This window comes from Tachypleus tridentatus, chromosome 13, assembly GCF_004210375.1.
Source record: "Tachypleus tridentatus isolate NWPU-2018 chromosome 13, ASM421037v1, whole genome shotgun sequence".
NCBI lineage: Eukaryota > Metazoa > Arthropoda > Merostomata > Xiphosura > Limulidae > Tachypleus > Tachypleus tridentatus.
Window position 1 is genome coordinate 220,364,545 of NC_134837.1, and position 23,985 is coordinate 220,388,529.

Genomic DNA, 23,985 nt, shown 5'->3' on the forward strand with positions numbered 1-23,985 from the left:
TATCCAAGTTTATGCCAAGAATCTGAACAAAAGTGTGATAAACAATTCCTGCAATATGTATTTAGAATATGTTCTGTTTATTTTGTGAAGTTTATCTTCCAGTTCACGTTAAAACTGAAATATTAAATTAGTTTTCTGTATGTAGGTTGCTTAAAAACCTTAATGAACAATGAAAGAGTTGTTAAATTCAATTTTGTACATGTAAGCTGGTTAGTAGGATTTATATTCCATGTATTTTGAATAATCCCAAGTTGTTTGTTTGAAATCACTTTCTGTGCAAATATTAAAAAAAATTAACTTATTTCCATAGCTGTACAGTAGCTAAAATTCAGTTGTCTTAACTTCTTACACTTGAAGCTATGCTTTGAATCTTGTAAAGTAGCAAGAATTTTTGAGTTTTCAATTGATACAGCATTTATATTATGTATATATTCATTCAGACAAAATGTTTTACCTAAGAAAACAAACTGTATCCAGTTAACACTTTTAAAGTCATTAAGGTATACCCAGAACTGTGTAAAAGGTTGTAATTTTTAGAAAATTAGGAATACCAACAAAAAATGTTGATGAATCCATTTATCCTTCATGTTTCTTTTAATAATTGCTCCAAAATTAGTTACCTGGAGTTCATTTTCTATTTTGACGACCAAAATAACCAATACAGTATTAATTGTTTTGACAATATCTTTTTCTTTTTATGAGAAATTTGTGTATGAAACAAATTTAAGTATATTGTTGTTTATTCCTGAATCTACAGTTAAATAGAATCAAAATTGATCATTTCTGATATTTATTGTCATGACTGTTTCATTAGCTGATAATATATAAGATAACAGTTAATTTAGATTATCATGTTTTTCCTATCTCATAGAGTGATCTAATGTTAAAAGTGCCGGATTTGAAAAAGAAATGTAATTACATATTGAATATACTTTACAATTTTGACAATTATTCATGCTTTTGTGATTGCACCAGTTTCATTAGTATTATGATTAAAAATTGGCCAAGTACAATCCTGTCATTTTACTGTGTATTTATGGGTTCTTTGTGTTAGCATGTTACACTTTGGGTTTATGTGTCCTTTGTTTGTGTCTCCTGGACAAAAAAACAAACAAACATGTGCTCTGCATGTTAAAACCATAAACTTTTAGGGTATGATCAAATCCTGTTGTTTGGTTTCACAAGAGTAGCCTAACAGTTGGTGGTGGGTGTTATTGGTTAGCTGCCTTTCTCTCGTTTGTCAGATAAATTTTAAGGACAGCTATTGTATATAGCCCTTGAGTAATTTTGCATGAATTTCCAAAAACATCATAATGAAATAACAGTAAAATACAAGTGAAAGAAAAATATTTCATTATATTTTAATTAAACTAAATATATCTTTTAATTTTTGTAGACAGTAATTAGAAACTTCTTGTTTTGTGTACATTGTAAAAGTAGACAACATTTTCATGAGGAAATAACTGTTGATAACAATATTCCTTCTGCTTAAAAAAATCATTTTTGTGTCACTGAAAATAATTTTGTTTTTGTTTCAGATGGATTGTGTAACTTTTTGTGAAGTTTCTCCTGAAGATGTGTTTGGGCCAATCAGGCCTTTGTCTGGAAGGTATGAAAACAGTTTGTTAAAATTAATGTGTGATTACCAATTACGTATTTGGTATTGAAGAAAGCAATCAAAAACTAAACATTTAGGTAAAATGATACTGTTGGAATTTAAAAAGTTATTATTTGTTGTTCATAAGGCTTCACATTACTTCCACGTGAAACGTGTAAGCATGATATTAGAATTTATATGCTGTCTGGTTGTTCCAAATCAGCACGTAGATGAACCTGTTAAGTTGCATCAGTTGACAGCTTTGAATAGTTTGAAGTAGCTTGTAGGAATGAAGACAAAAGTTTAGATGAATGCTTTCTAACCAAATGTTTAATCAAATTAAGGTTACCCTGTTTATTTGTGTTTGACATTCATTGGATTGTTTTAGTGTTAAGTTGTTCATATGAACTATGAAGAATGAAACATCTAATGGAATTTAACTCTTAAAATATTATGTTCCTTTCAACTAATTTGTTTTTGCTGTTTTAGAATGTTTTCTTTACGTCTCCTTGTACAAAGAACTTGTTTACTGTTATAACAACAGAGTTATTTTCACTGAGGTCCATATCATTTCACATATGAAGATTTTGCAGGCTTGATTTGCATTTCATCAAACATTTAGTTTCAGAAGTGGAAAAACTTATACGATAAATTAAGCATTTTTATGTTAGGCTCAGAACAGTGTGCATACAACAGTTTGTTTCAAAACAGATATAGAAGACTTCTTGTATATGTAAAAAAAGAGTTCTTATATATTTCTGTTTTGCTTTTAGTAGACAATTCTCAATATTTGTAAGTTAGTTGAGGATTCAGGAACTGAATATATTGCTTTTAGGTGTCACGAGTAGCTTTATGTAGCTGAGCCCTCTATTCTGAGCTTATAGATATGTTGTTTAATTTCAAACTTGTGTAATATTGTGGATGTAGAATTCAGAGGAATAAAACAAAGGTTGCACTAAGCCATGTATCATAATCACGTGGATTCTTACTAAAATGGCTGAAAAAGCTAATTCTTAGGTAAGTAGGAATACATAACATCATAGACAACACGGGACTATTTGGTTCTTCAAGACTTCCCCTGTACACATGTTCTTGAGAAAAGGTAACTTTTAATTCAATCTTTATTTTTTTTTCAAAAAATCATATATTATCCTTTTAAATGTATTTAAGGCTGGTCTCCACTTTTGCTGATGGTAACTTATTCCTTAAGTTTATCATCCTTAATTGGAACCTTGTCTTTTTTTTTTTTTTCAAATCTTCAATTTTTGCTGTCCTGTTCTCTTGTCTTCAGAAGACAGCACAAAAATGTATTTATTCTAAAGATCCCCAGGATAAGTTTGTGAACTTCAATACCATCAACCCATACATATCTTTTTTGTAAGAGAAAATAAGCTTAAAGATTTTGATATATTCCTATAACCTTATCGTGTCAGGTCACGAGTCAAAAGTCATGTCATTGTATTTGTTGATTCACATTCAAAATTTTCTGAAACTACTCTTTTATGAATTTGTGTCATTAAGTTTGGTATCAAATGGTAAATTATTATTCAAAATCTTATATTAAAAATAATTTATTTTTTTATTTAAATTTAAATATTTAAAAAACATGCCTAAATAAGTTTAGTAAGTCACATGGTATGTTGAATGAAGAGCTGTTTCAAATTAGGTGTTATGTCAAAGTCCAAAGTCTGTAGTACTCTATGAATTAGGAACTGAAATTACTGATACTTAAAAGATGGAATATAAAATATAAATTTCTTGTCTTTTCTATATGATGAGGTGTCACTAATGTACTAAATCAAACATGGTGGCCCTCCATTCATCTCCTTCAGCTTTTGGAAATGCTCCCTCATTTACATTTAATTCTATGTATGATGTAGATGCTTAGTATTGCAAGGATCTGGACTGACAGATAGGTGTTCTGGTTGGCTGGGGTACCCACAGCATACTGCCCACAGGCTCTTGTGGTACATGGAGATGGACCAGGAACCAGATGTGTGTTTGATCTTGAGCACTCACCTGCCTACTTGGATGCCAGGTTTCTGAGTGGCTAGTATTGGTTGAAGATTTGCACACATGTTCTGTCTGGGTAAGCAGGATGGAAAATTCTCCTTTTAGTTTCATAAGCTTGAGACAAAGACAGTAGAGACCTTCTTCCAGCTGTGGACCAAAAGATAAATACCAGTACCACCTGTTTTTGGATTTGAATTGACTCACCAAGTATGGTCTGATGTGTCCCTAGCCATTCTACAGTATGGGACATATCTGTTTTGTTTTCCCCACTGTTATTATATTTTGTTGGGAATCCTTCATTCTGCCTTCAGTTTATGTTGTGTGTTGAGCTGGACCAATTAGTGTGTGTGTGTATTAATGAAAATTAATACATTTTGATAAAGTTAAGTAAATCGATATGTTCCAACTAATTTCCACAAACTTAGGTGCCTCTTACTACCTGGTATGGATGTGGTGTGATCCTCTGCAGGTGTGTTCCTGTCTCAGACCTTCATTGGTGCTTGTGTAGGTAATTTTGCACCAGTCCATCCATCTTTTTAATGTGGGATTCTAGCTATTGTAAGATACTGTATCAGAAGTTAATATTTCTTACACTGAAAATAAACTTCCAATAGCCACTTATCTCCTCTTACACTTTCCACACTTCTTCCCTATTTTCAGTATTTATTTTGTGTCTAATACCAAATTGAAGGTTAGACTGAAGAGTGTAGAGGGAGTAATATGCATCAGGAGATTTTTGTGCTTGTATTGGTTCACAGTTGCTATATGCTTACTTGCAAATAAAGATGTGTAGAATCATGTTGAATGTGGGCACTCAAAAATATTTTCACATGTAGAGCACAACAATGATTTGAACCATCAAAAATATATTTTCAGAGTAGGGAAGTATTAACTTGTGCATAATCATCATAATAGATCTCCTCTGAATACTCTCCTTCCTTAGATAAGGAAATCAAAACTGTACAAATTGTTTTAATTGTGGCTTTAATTGTGTATAAAGAGATGATTACTACTTTATACCTATAAATAAATAAAATTGTTAGTTTTATTACTAGCAATAGAGAACTGTGTAGATGATTTGAATGACCTATTCACTTTTGTACCAACATCATATACTTCAGTTATGCACTGAAATTTGCTTACACTGTGGAGTTATTGCATGATTGGTCTTAAAAGCAAACCTTTAGATTAGTAGAAATACAACTAAGATTACTGTAGTGTCATGACTTGTATATATGGACTCATCTTGCATTATTAATTTCAAAAGCAAATTCTCAAATTACAAGCAGAAAGAAGATTTAATTGAACAGTTATGCAATGAAAATGAAACAGATCATCTTTGTTACTGTGTTATGGTTGAAAGAGTTCAATACATTTCAATACTAGAAATCCTAGCTGTGTTTAAGTCATGGGTCAGTGGGAAAGTCTGAAATTTCATAATTTAAAAATTTCTCATTTTGATTATCAGTGTAATTAGATAATGAACCTATGAAGTTTGATTATTAGAATAAAATTTGTTTGTTTTGTGGCAACTAGTGTGAATTTCATGCTTTGCAGTAGTGAAAGATTAATTTGTGCATGGCAGGAATTTGAATTTATGAATACTTGAGAATAGTTCATGGAAAAATTAATGGAATTTGCTTCTGTAAAGTTTGCATGAATCCTGCACTTGTATGTGTTCTTTTTATTTTAGGTGTTTAGCCTTTAGTCTGTCTTCATAAGAACCTTCCAAGAATGTAAAATTTTTATCAGTTTTGATGCTATATTTGTCATGTTTGACAACTCATTTTAGGCATAAGTGAAATTAGCAGTATTATTGACATTTTTAATTACATTTCTTGTTAATTCCAAAATATCTGTTTTTGATATACTTGAAACTTCAGATTTAAATTGCCTTGGCAAAATTTACTAGTTTAACTTTTGGTGAAACATCAATGAAATTACATTGATCAGTAAGTACATTATTATGTTATGTATTATATTTTTATTTTGGATGAGTCTTCAGTTTATAACTTTATGTACATTACATATTAATATCTCAAATAACCAGAACTTTGAAGTTGAATCTAGTAGTTAATTAACTGATAATGTGTATCAAATTTATGCCATTTGTCAACAAGATTGATACACATAATTTCCTTTTTTAATACAAATGTATTTTAGTATACAAACATAAAAACAATACAATCTATAGTAATGGTTATTACTAATAATTATTTACAAGTGATGATTTATATACAACAGTTTTATAAACTTACAGATAATACTGAGTTTTACATTTGGTCTGAATATTTTATTAATGATCCATATCTAAGATGAACAAATTAATTGTGAGTTGATATTGTTGCACCTCACTTCAGCTAGCTGGGCTTAATTATCTCACATTGGTTAGAAGTTTGCTCTTTTAAGCAAAGATATTTAATGCCCTCATAAAAATGATAACGTATGAAGTTATCCACTAAGTTGAATGGTCTGTAATGTCAAAATCTATAATGTTTCTTGTCATATTCTGTAGTTTTCCAGTTAAACGTAGATTTAATCCTAATTATAACTTGCTAGGCCTATAGTGTACTGACTGTAGCTGTTCAATAATATTCTTCTCCATCTCATAGCTTTTTATAGGAATCAGATGAGTTTGTAGAAATTGCAACTCTGTTTTTATGTGTTTTCATTAAACTAGTGTTGTTGCTTTGTACTTTCAAGAATTCTCTACAAGTTTTGAGAACAGGCTGGACTAGCACGATACATAGTCAAGAATATGCATCACATTCAAAAAAGAAAACTTAAAATAAATGTAGGCACTAAAATAAATGTATAACAGTAAATCCTTTACAATTACCAAATAATAAGTTAGTAATAAAAGAAAGTGTTTAAATGATTTTCAGATCCTAATACCATCTTAATTATATGTCAAGTTATGTTTACTTGATGTATGGATGCTATACCTATTTATCAAGGGGTCAGGATTCATGAAATATATAATTTTATGTAAGATATAAGTTTCTATTATAAACATCTTAAAGTATAATTTTTTTCACTAAACCAAATCAATATTATGAATTGGAAACAAACATTTGTAGCAACTGTTTTATTCTCATGCTGTCTTTATATAGTGTTATAGAACTTTATGTATGTTGACAAATTTACCTGTAACTTTAATATTTTTATTATATTTTAGGTTATCCCGAGAGTCCTTTAGTGGGCAGGAAAACTCTGTTTTCTCCCACTGTGATGAATTTCAGTCTTTTGGTGTGGCTAGTTCAGAAGTAAGTTTCTGCTTATTGTACCAAAAAAAAAGCTGATTTATATAGATATTTTCATTCACAGTCATTTAAATAATTATGTACTGGTTTAATCTCTCCACATATGTTTGAATAGATTATTTCCAAATTTTAACTGTTTTTTTTATTACAAGTGTTGCACCTACTTTCCTTCTCAAAAACTTTGGACATTCAAATTTCTACTTTCAAGTTGTTTGTAAGAATTTTCTATCTACCAGACAAATTTTTCATATTCAGTTGCAAGTTTTAAAGTACCAATTTTTATGTCCTCTAAGGCCAGATAAAAATTACCTATGTAATTCATAAGACACATAATTTCTCTAAAATATGAATGAAATTTCATCATTTTGTATAATTTTCTTTTTTATCTGAGGTTAAGTGAAACAAATTTTTTTTTTCTTTTAGACAGTTGCTATTACTTAATTCATTATATACTGAGCACTTTATTGTTATTGGTTCTCTTTATCAAACATATTTTAGCAAGTGGATTTTTCACTTTTCTGCTCTTTCATTTTGTTTTAATCGTAAAGTTAAAGCCTAACAGTCAGTATAATCTTCCTGTCAGGCTATGTTTTTTGTCATATGATCACTAAGTTTCCGTGATTGTTTCTTGTAAAGACATGGTACAGATAAACAGATCAGCAACTCGGGAATTAATTCATGTTCCTGTGTCATATGATTATGCTGAAATAGTTAATAGGCTAGCAATGTGACTTAACTTTTTCATTCAGTAATGAAAACTAACAATTTTAATCCTTTATCTTAAGAATAAGCAAATTCAACTGTATTTTTCTTAGTGATTGTACACCAAATGTTTTGTTGGTTACAGGGCCTCTGATAACGTATGAGTCACAGAAAAATTAATTTCTGTCTACTGTTTTTTACTATTTGGTATTTTTGAACTATGTAAAAATGTTTGTAATTTGAAATATAAGGTACATTCTAATAAATGCTTTTTTTTTAAATGTTGGTAGAGTCCTTGTGAACTGCTTTGTAAATTTCAAGAGTTAAAATTACTTTGAATAAACATTGTCTGGCTTGATATTTAAATAAGCATGTGCTATTGGTAAAATTGACCTTAAAGAAGTACAGGCCTCATATGGTATTGAGTATCAAATTTTCTGCAAATTTAACTTTATACATCAGGAAATATATATAAATTTGGTAGTTCATCTAATTTAATCTGGAAGTGTTTTTTTTAATTATTATTACAATAATGAAAAACACTTATTTTATCTTCTACTTTAAAAGTGATCAAATACATAAGGTTATGTTCTTTTAAACTATTGATCTACCAAAGTGTTGTGAGCCATTTATTTGTTAGTTATATGGTCTCTGATAACATAAAAATTACATAAAAGAATGTTTGTGTTTCCTCTTTATTTTACATAGAAAGTTGTTTCACCTATTAAATTTATTGTGAGTGTTCTAACAGATGAAAACCAGATTACTTAGTATGATGCAATAAGTACATTCCTTTGTAATGAACTACATAAAAGCATGTCAATAACATGATGTGCTTATTTTCAGTTTTATTTTTTGTTATTTTTGCAAATGTATCATAACTTTTTACTTTTTCTTTCAGTTTTGGGATCATTAATTATTAAAATTGTGGAACTTAAAAATAAACATTTTATACAAATTAAAAAAAAACATCAACATTAAAAGGCCATCGTACAGTTCACTAACATTCCTCACATAAGTAATTGGAAAACATTGTTCTTCCTAGTTGTGCTTGATAACTTTTACATGGTTTAAGCAACTAATGTGATATATTTATCATTTATTACAGCATAGTTCCTGCCATACATCTCATCGCAGTTCCTGGTCTAACTTCCAAGAATGTGACAGCCTTGAAAAAAATTTAGAACAACAGTCGTCAGCAGTAAAAAGTTCAGGAGACTTTCAGTACTTGCAGCGTTTAAGGGAAGAAACGCAGCTTGAGGTGAGGAATAATGTCAGAAATATGCTTTACTATGTGAACTAATGTTGAATTGAGTAGTGTAGAAATAGAAGAAACTTCAATTAATGGTCATGTGCAGTGAAAAATTGTCAAGACTTTCACTACTTCAGCATTTAACTGTTTCAGTGTGATGGGCTTGCACATATTTTCATCTGTATAGTAATGATGTGGGAGTTTAGAATTTTGTGTCACTGTGAAGAAATGTCCTGCTTCAAACTTCCCAAAGTTAACCAGTTTTAAGTTTCAGATAAGTAATAAAATATTAAAAAAAACCTGTTTATTTTTTAATTTGATTAAAGGTCTTAAAAATAAACCTGCCAATGAAAGATGATTTGTATTCATAAATGGCAGTGAAAGGGTTAACATATATTTTTTGAAGTTTTAGGAAAATAAAAAAAATTAATATTCTTTTTCTTCTTCATCTAAACAAAATTTCAAATTGAATTTTAAATTTGATATAATTTGACATTTTAAAATTGTTTATAATAGTTAATTGTATAATGTACACTTATGGCTGAAATGCAGGACTCAAAAAAGTGTAGAACCTACAACCAGAATTCTATCACAGTGTTTATGCAGATGGTTGGTATTTGCGTATTTTCCTCATAAAAATGTTTAGGCAAAAACATTCATAGAATTTTACCTTTAAAGATAACATGAACATTTCCTCTTAGTGTATCTTTAACATCAAGATGACCAAACTGTCACTATTTTGTTTGTTTTTGAACTATGCAGTAATCTTCTATTAACTCTTTCAACATGAGCTCAGTTAATTTGATTGACCACATGACCTCTTTGTATTCATTTAGCCTTTTTTCCTTCTTCGGTGACTTCAAATTTGAGCATGAAGCTGCATTTGTTTATCCTAAATAGCTACTCTCATGCATGCCTTGTGAAACAATTTTGTTATATTATTATTTTTAGTTATTTTATCTAATCTAATCTTAGATAACCTAAAATACTTTTGTTTTTATACTTTAGTTACTTTTATAATAATAAAGAATAAACATGAAAAACAAGAAACTCACCCTTTCAACTTTTTCTTTCCATTGATTGTTGAGGACATTTAAGTCTATTTTTGTATACCAATGGTAGTAATGCACTAAATTTTTATTTAAGAAAATAATGCACCAAATAGTATAGATTAATAACTTGCAAAATGTAGACAGTTTCCTTTACCTCTCAGTTTTTTCTGTTTTTCTAATTATGCAACAAGAGCCGTTACAAATTCATCCAAGCTAGTGATTAAGTTTCTTATTTGAATGTTGCTTGTACTCTGAGTGAAATTGACTACTATCCATTCAGAACACAGAGGTATGTTATTTAACATTTGATAAATGAAAATCTTGACTTTCTGTTTGTTATATGTAATATATAATTAATAAGAGAGAAATGTTAGCATATCCTGAAAGATATGTGATAGATGGGTGTGGCAGAAAGGGTCCAATGTTTTATTGATAACTATAACCAAACAAAATTGAAGATTAAAAAGTATGATTTGTTTGAATGCTAATGATCCTACAGTGTATAATTTACATTTTGTTTTTTACTCTTTCGAGGTGTGGTGGAGAATATAAAGACAAGGTGTCTGGAGAAACTATGTCATGTCCTCATAGAATTTGGAAGTTAAAACTTTTATATTATTAAAATATGGATTGTTGACTAAGACTTTATGCTATACTAATTTATATAACAGAAACAAAAAGTAGTGTATTAAAATTTTGAATGTAAGACATTAAAAGTTTCTGTCATGTGTAATAAAGGATACCCAGGTTGAAAGAGTTAATGTTCTTGCACGTGGCATAACTGTTTTAGAAAATCAATTTAAAATGTGAACTATTATATTATCATGATATGTTAATAGATGTGTCATAAAAATGTAGTTCAGTATTAAAATTGTAATATTATATAAGTTTAAGTTCTTAATTTTATAAGGAAATATTTTTAAAAATCCTTAGTTTTACCCCAGAATGTGAATTGTGACATTTACTCTCTAGGTATCTTGTCTTCTGTAATTTATTTACCACATCTCTGAAAGGTACAGAACTTAACATAAACTACTCATTATAATATTTTTAATACTCAAGCAAAGTTTAATTTTTATACCCTTTAATCTTACTTGGTTCCAGAGCCAAGAGAGAAAATTAAAACCCACTTGCCACACCTACCTGTTACATTCTATCTTTCAAAATTTCCAGTAGGTCTTTCTGATGTTTAATATTACATTATTTATGACCAATGGAAAGCCAGAGTTTTAATCTATCAAACAACATGTTATATATATATGTGTGCATGTATTTTCTCTTCAAAAGATTGTCTAATTAGTTTCCAATTCAAATGTTATTCCAATGGGAAGCACATTAGTGATCTTAGCTCAATTTTTAATGGTTTTTATCACATAGTTAGAAAGCCAGAAAAAATGGTGATAGTTATTGAATATTATTTGGTATTTATGTTTTATTATTCTGTATTCTAAAGTGCACTATTTAGTGACTAAAAGTTATTTAGTGTGTTAGTACCATCAGTATAAAAAGTATGGATAAGTTTCATCGGTGGTTAACAACAACAAAAACAAATCCAGTAAAGTATTATGTTACTGTAAAGTAACAGAAATAAAAAAATTAGAGATCTATTACGCTAGATAAGTTTAGATTACGTGAGGGGAAAAAGTAAACATTTATTCACAAGATACACCCACAAGTAGCCTCATGCCTTATTTAATTCAATAGGGTAATGTAAGCTCTGTGTTTGCTAAGCAGTTACTACTTGTGTGGTGGTATTATTAGGCAGACACAGTTCAAAAGGCAGTAAAACAAAATTCAAGTAGAAAAGGATGTATACTGTCACAAGATTTAAACTATTTAAGATGTAGTTTCATGTTACAATTTGAAGTTGTTCTAGAAAGAAAAAAAAAGGTTATTTAGTTTTATTTTGTACTTTTTGTGGTGCTTAAAGGTCAGAATAATTGACCAATCTCATAAAAAGCAATGCTCTTCATCAGGTTTCTCTAACTAAATGGTAAAACCATAAATTGAAGGCTACATGACAGTATAACAAATGAACATGCCTATCAATATTTAAATGATTGAAACAATATGAGAATTATATATATAAACATACTCATACACACACAAAGATATGTATATATATATCACAAATAAATAAATTGAGAATTTGTTAAAAATAAAAAGGAGTTGTTGACTTAAGTTATAAGAAAATGTCTGAGAAAATAGATAAATACATAATTTACTCTGTAAAAGTATTAATAGGAGTAAAAACTAAAGGATGAAAACATTACAAAAAAAGTAAAACATTCATTTATCCCATCAGAGTGGACAGTCTTCAGGTCAAAAATGATTTTGTTCTATTGTAGTTCGTGCTTGTACTTGTTTGTAGGAGTATTCTTCAAAACAAGTATTTTCAAAGTATGCTGGCAGTGTAGAACTTTTTTGTTTCTCGTTTTGCTGTTCAGTTGGAGATACCTGATGAAGGGCATTGTCTCAAATGCTGTATCTACATCAACATATAAAAATATATATATAATTAATGTTTTATCATTGGTGATTTAATTTGCAACATAATTCTCTTTACTTCAACAACCACCACACGTAATTCCTACACAGTTTTATACCAATTTCGTATATAAAATTAGGATGGAAAAATAACACATAAAATATTAATGTTTGGTGAAAAAATTCTGAAATTCAATAAGGAGGTTTTAGAGATTATGCAAATGAAATCTGACAATTTTAAGATGAAGAAAAGTTTTTTAGATCTTGAATCTTTTTACTTGGAGCACATATCACTTTTACTCTATGTATTCATAGAGAAATCTTTAGTGAAAATACTTCATTAAAAATTCTGATGTTTTGTCTACAAAAGACTATACTGACTGAAAGCTTTTGTGAAGTTACACAGTACATATCAGAAGTTATAGTATTAAAGCTGCAAATGTCAATTTATGGTCATAAACTTTGCCAATTTGACTGAACATGTAGAGAGAGAGAGAGAGTTAATCTGTAAATGAGATGCAGAAAACAGTATTAACAAATAACTGTAATAACTTTTTATTTAAAATATATCCCAGTTGAAATTAGAAATGATTCAGTAGCCATAACCAATTTGTTTGTTTATTGTTTGAATATGATAAGTATAAAAATACCATTTTATAAATAAGGATTTGCATCATTAGAATATTGTGTCATTGCAAACCATACAAACTAAACCTTTATAAGCTTGCTTGTTGTCTTTTTACTCTCCATGGACCATCAGCAAGTGTACAGATTTATAACACTAAAAATAGGTTTTGATACTCATAGCAGGCACAGCATGTGTAATCCATTGTGTAGTTTTGTGCTTAATCAAAAAAAACTTAACTTTTCATCCACTGAAATTTCTGAAGTTTTCTTACAGCTATAATTTAACATGTAAACACTTTCATGAATGAAAAGAACAACAGAATAAAATGTCAAACCTTTTCAGCTTCTTGGTTTATTTTTATGCTTTCATAACTTTCCATTTCATGCTTTTGGGCAATGATACAACTGCTCCAACTAGCAACTTTTCTGAAACCATAAACTTCTATTTGAACAACTTTATTTACTATAATATGGCATGAAAGGTAAAAGTCCAATTTGTGCTCTAGTCTTGGGGTCAGCAACCTGGGGCTTAAGAGCTGTTTGCAGCTCTGTTACTATTTTATGAATGTATGTCAATAAGTTTGGTATCAAATTGTAGGTTACAATTCAAATTTTAGTATTATACATTAGTTAATATCTTAGTTTAAAAGTAAATATAAAAAAAATCCTCAGTATAGACTTATGAGTACCGTGTGGTAAGTTGAATGCAGCATTGGTTCAGATTTGATGTGTGTGATGTCCAAGTACAAAGTATGTAGTTTCTTATGAATTAGATACTTATATTACCAATATTGACAAGCAAAAATATAAAATAAGAACCTCCTATCTTTTCTGTTTTCTGAGATGTTAATTTATTTATTAAATCAACCACTTACATTTATGAAAATACTTGTTTACATACACCTGCTTTGCCCAGTGATGTGTGTGTAACCAATCAACAGCTCAGAATATGACATTAGTGAGCTTAAAAATCACATTTTTTAAACCTAAATGCAGCTTACTTTCTAAGCTTGATAGCTTACAGTTGAATTCTGTAGTATTTTTACAGTAATTTATGAATTTTTTGTTATTTCAAAATGCATATATAAAACTCAAATTTTTTGTTTTATATTCTTCACTTCTGAAATTTGATGATAATTTGCAAGAGATAAATGTTTACTATACTTCTTTATTATTATAATGCAGTATAAATGAAATGTAATTGTATTTTACAAAATACCAGTCTGCCAGAACACAGCTTAGATGCATCACTTTGTAAAGACCAATTTTATACTTTTGGATACAGTAATGTGAGTGCATGTGCACTTTTTCATTTTAACTTTTTCTATAATGTTCTGGCATGGCTGAAAGGTCAGTGAGATAAAAATAAATATATATAGATGTGTATTGCTATGATGTTTAAGCTATTTAGATTATAAACATTTTGGTTTTTGTGTTAAATTTTTAGTCATTCTACCCCTCGGTGTAGATTCCTGTACGTGGTGAGGGGACCTCCCAGGGAAGGTTCTGTTCTATCTGGTTACCTTCTCTGGGATCTAAACATCCACCCACGTGTTTGCCGTGCGTGGTGACCCGTGAAGGGGAGGAGAGGATCCTGGTGGTTGAGGGGTCCAACCCTAACACACCACTTTGGCCTCGAATTTCTGTAGACAGGCTGCCTTTGGGTGGCCCCCCCTTGTTAATCGGCTGGTCCACTTGGGCTAGAGTCAACCAAGTACCAGTGTTGGAAGTTCTCAACAGGTGTTGTGGACATTGTGCCTGATGCTGGTGTTTGGGTATAGTGCTCACGAAACCCTGGCGTTGCTGCATTGTCCTTGCATGACTTTGTAGTGTGTCCCCTTGTAGGGCTCCATGGTGGGTGGGGTCAGTGGGTACCGAAATTTTTTCTTTTTCCTATGGATCCTCCAAAAAATTTAAATAAAATTGTAAAAAAACAGTCAATGGGTAAGCGACCACGCCTTGAATACTCAGAACAGCAATCTTCAACATCAGTAACACACGCACCTCATTTTCTTATATTACATTCTCTTTCGAAAACCTTTAGGGCAAATGTCCCCTTTTTTATTCAAAAGGGACTAGAGGGACTTGCTGGCTCTCCAAAGTCAGTAAAGAAACTTCGATCTGGTGACATATTAGTTGAAACATCCACATCCCAACACAGTGAACTCCTCTTGAATTCAAAGGCAATTGGGGATATACCTATTGAGGTTACACCCCATGCTTCCTTGAATTCTTCATGAGGAGTTATTGTTGAAAGGGATTTGAAGAACGCTCCCAGTCAGAGATTCTCGCTGGTCTCTCCACTGAAGTTTCTGCAGTGAGGCGATCTCCACTGCAAAGATGGAGTTACACTGCCAACAAATACCCTCGTTTTAACATTTACTTCACCACGTGCACCTGCCACCATCAAGGCAGGTTATATCATTTGCAGGGTTCGCCATACATACCAAACCCTCTTCGATGTTTCCAATGTCAGAGATTCGGCCACTCAAAGACATCTTGTCGTAGTTCCCTGACATGTGCTCGTTGTGGAGGCAAGGACCACGATGCCTATGACTGTGACATGAACCCACATTGCGTAAACTGCAATGGTTCTCACCCCTCTTACTTTCATTCTTGCCCAAAATGGATGGAGGAAAAAGAGGTGCAGCGTTTGAAAACGACACATAACATTAGTTATCCTGAGGCTCGAAATTGCTGTCCACAACTCCATCTCGACATATGCTGCTGCACTTCATTCCACAACTACAGTGGGAGTGCAGACAGATCTCTCTGTACCTCCAAGAGAATCGTTTTCAAAACAAATGAAAAGCCTTTTGACCTCCGTGGTTAAAAAGGTTGATGAATCGACTTCCACACCCATCTCTGTTCCTCCCATACCTTCCAACAAACCTCAAGATCCTCGTCCTTCAGTTTCAAATACAGGCATTTCTTCTGATACGTCTTTTTCTTCCACTGCAAGAGACAAAACAATTATTCGTTCGCATCCTCAGTCACTGGATTCCCCTTCCAATAACAAAAACCTGCCCACCTGACCCAAAGCAGGATCCATGGAGGTTGATAGACCTCCTCCGACTAAAGACAGTAAAGAAAAAAGACGTGGTCGTAAACCGAATGGTTCTCCAGCCACTTCACCTACCCGTTCTTAAAAATGGCCACCTTGATACAATGGAACTGTCGAGGTTTACGTTCTAATCTGGATGATATCAAAACGCTGATTGCTTCCTACCATCCTGTTTGTCTTTCTTTACAAGAAACATTTCTCAAAACCGCTGATACTGTCTCCATTCGGCAGTTTTCTCTGTACAGAAATGACAGGTTGTGTGATGGTCGAGTACATGGAGGGGTGGCACTGTTGGTTGATCAGCACGTGCCCACCCTGTCTTTGTCACTCAACACACCCTTGGAGGCTGTAGCCATTCGTGTTTCCTTGGGTCATACCATCACTGTTTGTTCTCTATACCTGTTCCCTGGAGAGACATGTGATCAATCAGATCTTGATGCTCTCGATGAACAGTTGCCATCTCCATTTCTAATCCTAGGGGATTTTAATGGACATCATCCCCTCTGGGGAAGTGCTATTATTGATGGGAGGGGCTGATCTGTAGAGCGGATGCTCTCTGATCACAATCTTTCTCTTTTCAACACTGGTTCTTCCACTTACTTTCATGCACCTAGTCAGTCCTTTATCGCTATTGATCTCTCAGTTTGCTCCCCTTCATTATTCTCCCATTTTTCATGGAGGGTTGACAGTAATCCACTAGGCAGTGATCATTTTCCGATCCTTTTGAGAGAGACTGGCCGTGGTCGATGCCACCCTACCCGCGTGCCCCGGTGGAAGATGGATCAGGCAGACTGGTCCACTTTCACTGCTCTCACAGAACTTGATCCTGCCATTGTGAATCAGCCATCAATAGACGACTGTGTAGCAGCAGTAACTGACTGTATTACACATGCAGCTGCTCAGTGTATTCCTAAAACCTCGACACGTTTTCCACGATATCCTCGTCCGTGGTGGAATCCTGCTTGCCACTTAGCACGGAAGGCTCAAAAGCGGGCCTGGGATACTTTTCATAGATATTCCACACATTCAAACCGGGTTGCTTTCCAACGGGCCTGTGCACATGCTAGGTGGGTAAGACGTCAAAGCCAGAAGAAATCTTGGATTAAGTTCACAACCAGCATATCTTCTACCACCAGTTCCAAGATCATATGGGACAGTATTCAAAAGGTTAATGGGCACTACAATTCTGTCCCCCTCTCGATCTTACTCTCTGATGGTCAGGAGGTGACTGATGTTCAGAACATCGCTAACACTCTAGGTGAAAGCTTTCGCCGGTTATCTAGCACTTCTGCTTGTTCCTCCACCTTCCTGGCCATCAAGACTCAGGCAGAGCGATCACCTCTTTCCTTTCAAACTGACTGTTTCTTTGACTATAATTGTCTCTTTACCCTGGTGGAACTAAAAATGGCCCTTCATCGGTCTGCCAGTACGTCTGTTGGACCTGATGATATTCATTATGACATGCTGCACCATCTATCTCCTGCTTCTCTTGATGTCCTTCTGATTGTTTTCAACCAGATCTGGCAGGAGAATGTTTTTCCTGATGCCTGGCGCCAGGCTATTATTTTACCTTTCTCTAAGCCAGGGAAAGATCCCAAGATTCCTTCAAACTACCGTCCAATTGCTTTGACGAGCTGTCTTTGTAAGACATTAGAAAGGATGGTTAATGTTTGTCTTGTTTGGTTCCTTGAATCAAACAACCTCCTATCGCCCACCCAGTGTGGCTTCCGTCGACAGCACTCCACCACAGACCACCTAATTCGTGTTGAAACATCTATCAGAGAAGCCTTTCTCAACCGCCAACATCTTGTATCAATATTCTTTGATATAGAGAAGGCTTATGACACAACATGGAGGTATGGCGTTTTGTGAGACCTCCATACATATGCTTTACGTGGCCATCTACCCATGTTTATTAAACATTTTTTAATGGACAGGAGATTCCAAGTTTGTGTGGGTTCGACACTTTCCCGTTCTTTTGTACAGGAACTTGGAGTCCCTCAAGGCTGTGTATTGAGTGTTACACTCTTCAGTATAAAGATAAATGCCATCACTGAACAACTCCCTCTCACTGTTGCGAATGGGCTGTATGTCGACGACTTTCACATTTCATGTCAGTCGTCAAACATGAGATATATTGAGCATCAACTACAAACTGCCCTCAATTGTGTACGGAAGTGGACTCTGGCGAACGGCTTTAATTTCTCTCTCTCCAAAACTGTATGCATGCACTTTTGCCGTTGACGGGGTATTCACCCTGATCCTGAACTTCATATCGGTGAAGTTTTGCTGCCAGTGGTCCCAGAGACCAAGTTCTTGGGGCTTATCTTTGATCGTAAACTGACCTTTATACCACACTTAAAGCAGCTTTGGGTCAAATGCACAAGAGCACTGAACATCCTCCGTGTTCTCTCTTCTACCAGTTGGGGGGCAGATCGCTGTTCAAGGTTAAAGGTATATCATGCTCTTATTAGATTGAAACTCGATTATGGATCAATGGTCTATGACTCTGCCAGACTCTCGGCCTTAAAGATGCTGGACCCCATTCATCACCAAGGACTTCGACTCTGCACTGGGGCTTTTCGTGTACCTCTCCAGTTCAAAGTATATACATTGAATCTCATGAACCTTCTCTACACCTTCGCCGTTTGCAACTATCTTTACAATATACTTCGAAACTTCATTCCTTACCAAAGCATTCCACCTGGAAATGTGTTTTCCTTCCTCGGTGGGCAGTACGTTTTCAGAACAGATGATCTGTCATTGCTCCGTTTGGCCTTCGCATCCGGGCGCAATTGGATGAATTGGGTCTGTCCTTGGATAACATTGCAGATTCCACAGGTCGGCTTATTCCACCATGGCTTATTACAGCCCCCAAATGTGACCTTTCTTTCAGTCACCTTATAAAGGCAGATACTCCAGATTGGAAGTACCGTCTTTTTTTTTTAATGAATATCTTTCAAACAATCATTCAGTTCCCATTTATACAGATGGTTCCAAATCAGGTAATTCAGTGGGCTCTGCTATGGTTTGCTATGGGTCAGTTGTTGCACGCAGAATCCCTTCTACAGCTTCTGTGTTCACTGCTGAACTGTATGCCATATCTCTTGCCCTGGATCATATTGCAGCTGAGCAGTACTCCAACTGCACTATTTATATTGATTCGTTTAGTTCTATACTTGCCTTGGAATCGCTACACGTTAGCTCACATCCTATTCTCGCTGATATTTGAAACCGACTGGCCCATTTCTCATTAGCAGCTACTTCAATCCAGTTTTCTGGATACCAGGCCATGTTGGTATTCAAGGGAACGAGCTTGCAGACATGGCAGCTAAATATGTCTGCTTCAGCACCATCACTCCTATGCCTATTCTGTACATGGACTATGGTGTTGTCTTCAAGGCTTGGCTCCGTGCCAGCTGGCAGTCCACTTGGAGTGAGCAACGCGACAACAAACTTTTTCAAATTAAACCCAAAATTGGACTTTGGCCATCTAGCTTCCGTAAAGTTCGGAAGGAGGAAGTTTTTCTCACTAGGCTACGCATTGGTCACAGTTTTTTAACTCATCATTTTCTTTAATCTGGAACTGATGCACCAATGTGCAGTTTGTGTAACACTCAAATCGCTATCAGCCAAGTTTTACTTTCTTGCCATCGTTACAATTCTCAACGACGGCAATATTTTAAACATATTTTTTCCCAGGGTCAGTCTGTAACATTGGACAGAGTTATTGGTGATGGTGACTCTGTCCACCTTGATAATGTTTTTAATTTTTTAATGGCCATTAATCTTTTTTAATCTCATTTAAGTGTTGCATATTTATTCATTACACCTTTTTAATTGTGGTTCCTTTTTTACAGTTTTAATCTCTCTCATTCAATTTGACATTGGACAATGGCCAGAACATTAAATAACTCGACACCAGGACTAGAAAGGCCAACTTCAGGTGACTAACGCTACTGTTTGAACTATCCGTTTGAACTACTCGCTAGTCGTCCTGGCGAGTTGTTATTATACTTTTGCTGCATATCATTTCACACTTTTACTACTTTACTTTTTAGTACTGGCCATATTGACTCATAACCCAGAACCAGGACTGGAAAGACCAACTTCAGGTGACTGACGGTGGTTTTTATACTTACCTGTTAGCCTTCCTGGCGGGTTATGATCATTACCATTCTGCTACAGGTAGTCCCTTACAACTTTGTTGACTGGATGTCAACATTGGTTTTTATGCCATTTTCTGTTTTAATTGCCATTTTGCTTTTATCTTCAATTACTTTTACAAATTTTACTCCATTTACTTGACTTTTATCTTTTTACTGGACATTTGGCTACTCATTGTTACAATTTTGCTATGTCTCTTTTAAAACTTCTATTCTTTTACATTTTGATACTGGTTGCTATGACACATAACCCGGAATCAGGACTGGAAAGACCAACTTCAGGTGACTGATGGTGGTTCTTGAACTTACCTGTTAGTCTTCCTGGCGGGTTATGATCATTACCTTTTTTGCTAGAGTAAATACCTTACAACTTCTTATACTCTGCCTTCTATCTTAACATTGTAGACTAGGTGTCAACATTGGTTTTATACTTTTTTGTTTTACCTTCATTTCCATTTATGTCTATTACTACATTTATTTATTTATTTTTATTTTTTCTACATTTTTACCGAATGTCTGGCACAGATAGCCTCGCTGCTTTGTGCCATAAAACACTAAATCAATCAATCAATCAATTTAGTTATTCTAAAACAACAAAAGCACAATTTATATCTATATTTAATTTTTATGGTAGTTACAAGGTTGGTTGAATTGATAAATCCCATACAGAGATAAAATACTGAAAATAACAGTTGTAATTTAAAGCTTTTCAAAAAGGCATTTAATAATTATTTGGAGGTTATAAAGATTTTGCATGTGAAATTTGAAAATTTTTTGATATTTAAAAATATTTTTAATTTTAAAATCAAAATTACTTTGCATGTTGGATAGTCAACATTTTCAAAGAAAAATGCACAAGAAAAACTACTTAAAAATCTTAAAACTTGATAAATAAAATTTGATATTTTGCATATGAAAGTCTTGCAATGTTTATTAATCATTTGCAAAATTTTTTGAAAGTATGCTTACTGTATTAAAAGTTATAGAATGTAAATTATAACAAGCACAAAATGGTTGTAAGTGCCCAGTCCCCTCAGTGAACAAAGCAGATAGCCTGAGAACTGCATTACTCTCTGCTCTGTCCCCTGACTGAACCCACAGTGAGAGAGTTAAAGAGAGTAATGCAGTTTTCAGGCTATCTGCTTTGTTCACTGAGGGGAATTGAATCCCTGATTTTAGCAGTGTAATTCCAAAGACTTACTGCTGTCCTACCAGGGGCTTTTTTTTATTATACAATTAAGGGATATTGCAACTCAAAATGTTTTGGTCTGAAACAAATGTAAAAAATAAAGGCTTTTCATCTTTGAAGGGTTGCCAACTCCTGCTCAAAGTCTTGTCATATTTAAATTTTCTGTATAGCTATTTCCAAAGCTGACTACAAAACACCAGGTAAACTTGAATATCAAGAAGTGAATAATATATTCTTAAGACATAATCATTTCTTAACAGATTTTAAACTTTTTTTGTGGGATGGGAAAAAAACCAACAGAATTCAAAGATGAAAACTCCCCTCATTACACAGTTTAGCTATCTTTGAGATTTTTTTGCCACTATCTTTGAAACAACTTCCACCCAATTTGTAATGAATTGTGATGGTGCATGGTTATATTATCATGCAACAAAGCTCTCCACAAATAGAAGGGCAACTTTGTGAATATGGATTTGTTGTAACTTCATTCTTCTTCTTGTGTTGATTAGACTTGCCTTAATTTCTCACTTGACTCAGTCAAATCCAGTCTAATCTTCTTAGCCTAGAAGCTATAACACTAGGTCTTACACTTGTTCTCTTAATGCACAATACTTTCTTTCATTTTAGAAAAGCCTGGCTTTCCTAGAACCCCTCATTCCTTTGGGGCATGCACTTATGTATTCTACAGTGGATCTTGTGGCCCCAGAATTTTTGTCTTGGGATCCATTGGCCTCTTTTGTGTGCCTGTCTTTGAGAAGATATCACTATAACTGAACTGTGCCCATACTACTTGCTTCATTCCCTTACTGCTTCTCAAACCATATCTCTTCCCACACTGAGGCATATTTTGAGATGAGGGCAGGACTTCTAATATTTGAAAGCTGAATTTGTTGGCTGTGATCTCATTCCTGCTCCTACTGACAAGTCACTTAGCCATTTATTTCATTAACCACCCATATTCATGAAGCACCTGTTCTAATATCTCTTAGTTCTGGATGATAGACATTCTCTTCTGGACCCATTTACATTAGATTGATTTTTTTTTCTCCATAAGCTTAAATCTTGATAGCAGGACACCTCTCTTGTCCAGTCTATCAGTGGAGAGGATCTCTACATTCACGGGCCTTTTGATTGGAATTGCCACTCTTGTCAGTATTACATTTCATCTTTTATGGTCCACTACTCTTCATTTTTTGGCTTTGGTTGTTGATTTTCTCCTCCAAGCCTGATCTCATCTCTTTCTATAAGCCTATTCCTCTGTTTGTATTCTTCTGATTCTTCACTTTCCATGCTTGTCTCCTTTTGGACACTATTGTCAGTGCCTCTTTGAGTTCAGTCTGGGCCTGCTTGATATTCAGGCCCCCTTCTTCTCCTTAAAATTTTCTTTCTTTCATGCTTCACCCTCATGCATCTCTTTGTTATTGAGGGATATCTTTCCTCCATCCTCATACATGAATTATGTATGATCTATCACCTGTTGAGCTGGATTTGCCACGTATTTGTTATTTTATCTCACTTTCTTCTTGTTTTTCCACAGCCTTTGTCTGTCAATGACTGTGGCAAATCTTTTGTCATTAATCCTTTCACCACTTCTTCCCTCCTGGTCATCATATTGTAAACAACAATTCTGCTTTTTTTTTTATCTGGCTGTTCATTAATGGCTTGTTGATCCCTGTTGTCAGGAGTACTAGTTCTTGGCATTTTTTCTTTCTTGGTACTATAAGATGTTTCTCTTTTTTTCTCTTCACTCTTTTCCTTTTTATTCTTTTCATCCTCCTTACCCAATTTCCACTTACCTGATTGTGCAAAACCTCAGAAAGGTTTTGCACAATCTTGTACCTGAGCCATAGGAGCCTTTGATTTCCTACTCTTTGTACTATCTTTCTAATTTGTTACCTCCCCCTTCTTGTCTGTGATTACCATTGTTTGGATGTTTATCTTATAGATACGTCTCTCTCTCCCTTCTGTTGCACTTGTATACTTCCTTCCTCAGACTTTAACCACTTATGGGGTTGATTGCACTTCTCACCTTCCTCCTTTCTTTCTGGACTGTTTGGACCCAGATCAGCTCTTTTGTTTTATTTGACTCTTCAGTGTGTCTTATTATGACTCATTCCTTTCAGGATCCCTGACTTCATCTGTCCCTACCTTGGAACTTCTCATTATCTTTTTACAAGGACCTCTCTCCTTCTACTCTTACTGAATGGTCAGTTGACTCCTTCAGTTAGTATGTTAATCTTGAGATGTGGATACTCACTGATTATTTCACATTTTCATTCTCTTTTTTATCTCTTCTTCATGGGTCCTAGGAGAAACTCCATCAGGTGAGCATGTACAAATTCATCTCTTCCTCTACACTTTCTGACTGTTTTATCTCCTGAGGGTTTTGGCTTCAACAGGTCATCATTCTTCAGTTTCTCCTTTATCTTTGAGAAGAATACATGGTATTTCTTATGCTGTATCCCTTTTTTCATTTCATGGAGATTTTGGGTAAGAGGCAACATCAACCACCTGTTCAGGATGACAAAGTACTCGTACCATCTGTTCTAGCTCCATCTGTGCTCATTGTGAGA

General features: G+C 33.8%; 1 protein-coding gene across 3 annotated transcripts in view; it reads left to right on the top strand.

Annotated features, from left to right (window-relative positions):
* LOC143239422 (uncharacterized) overlaps positions 1–23,985 on the top strand; it is a 91,128-nt gene that overhangs the window by 14,496 nt on the left and 52,647 nt on the right. For all 3 annotated transcript variants that reach the window (XR_013021174.1, XR_013021175.1, XM_076480452.1), the window contains exons 6-8: positions 1,539–1,609; positions 6,789–6,876; positions 8,684–8,836. Coding sequence is in view for 1 of the 3 variants with exons in the window: in XM_076480452.1 (XP_076336567.1) it covers positions 1,539–1,609; positions 6,789–6,876; positions 8,684–8,836 (312 nt within the window). In the remaining 2 variants the exon portion in view is untranslated. The remainder of the gene's footprint in view (positions 1–1,538; positions 1,610–6,788; positions 6,877–8,683; positions 8,837–23,985) is intronic.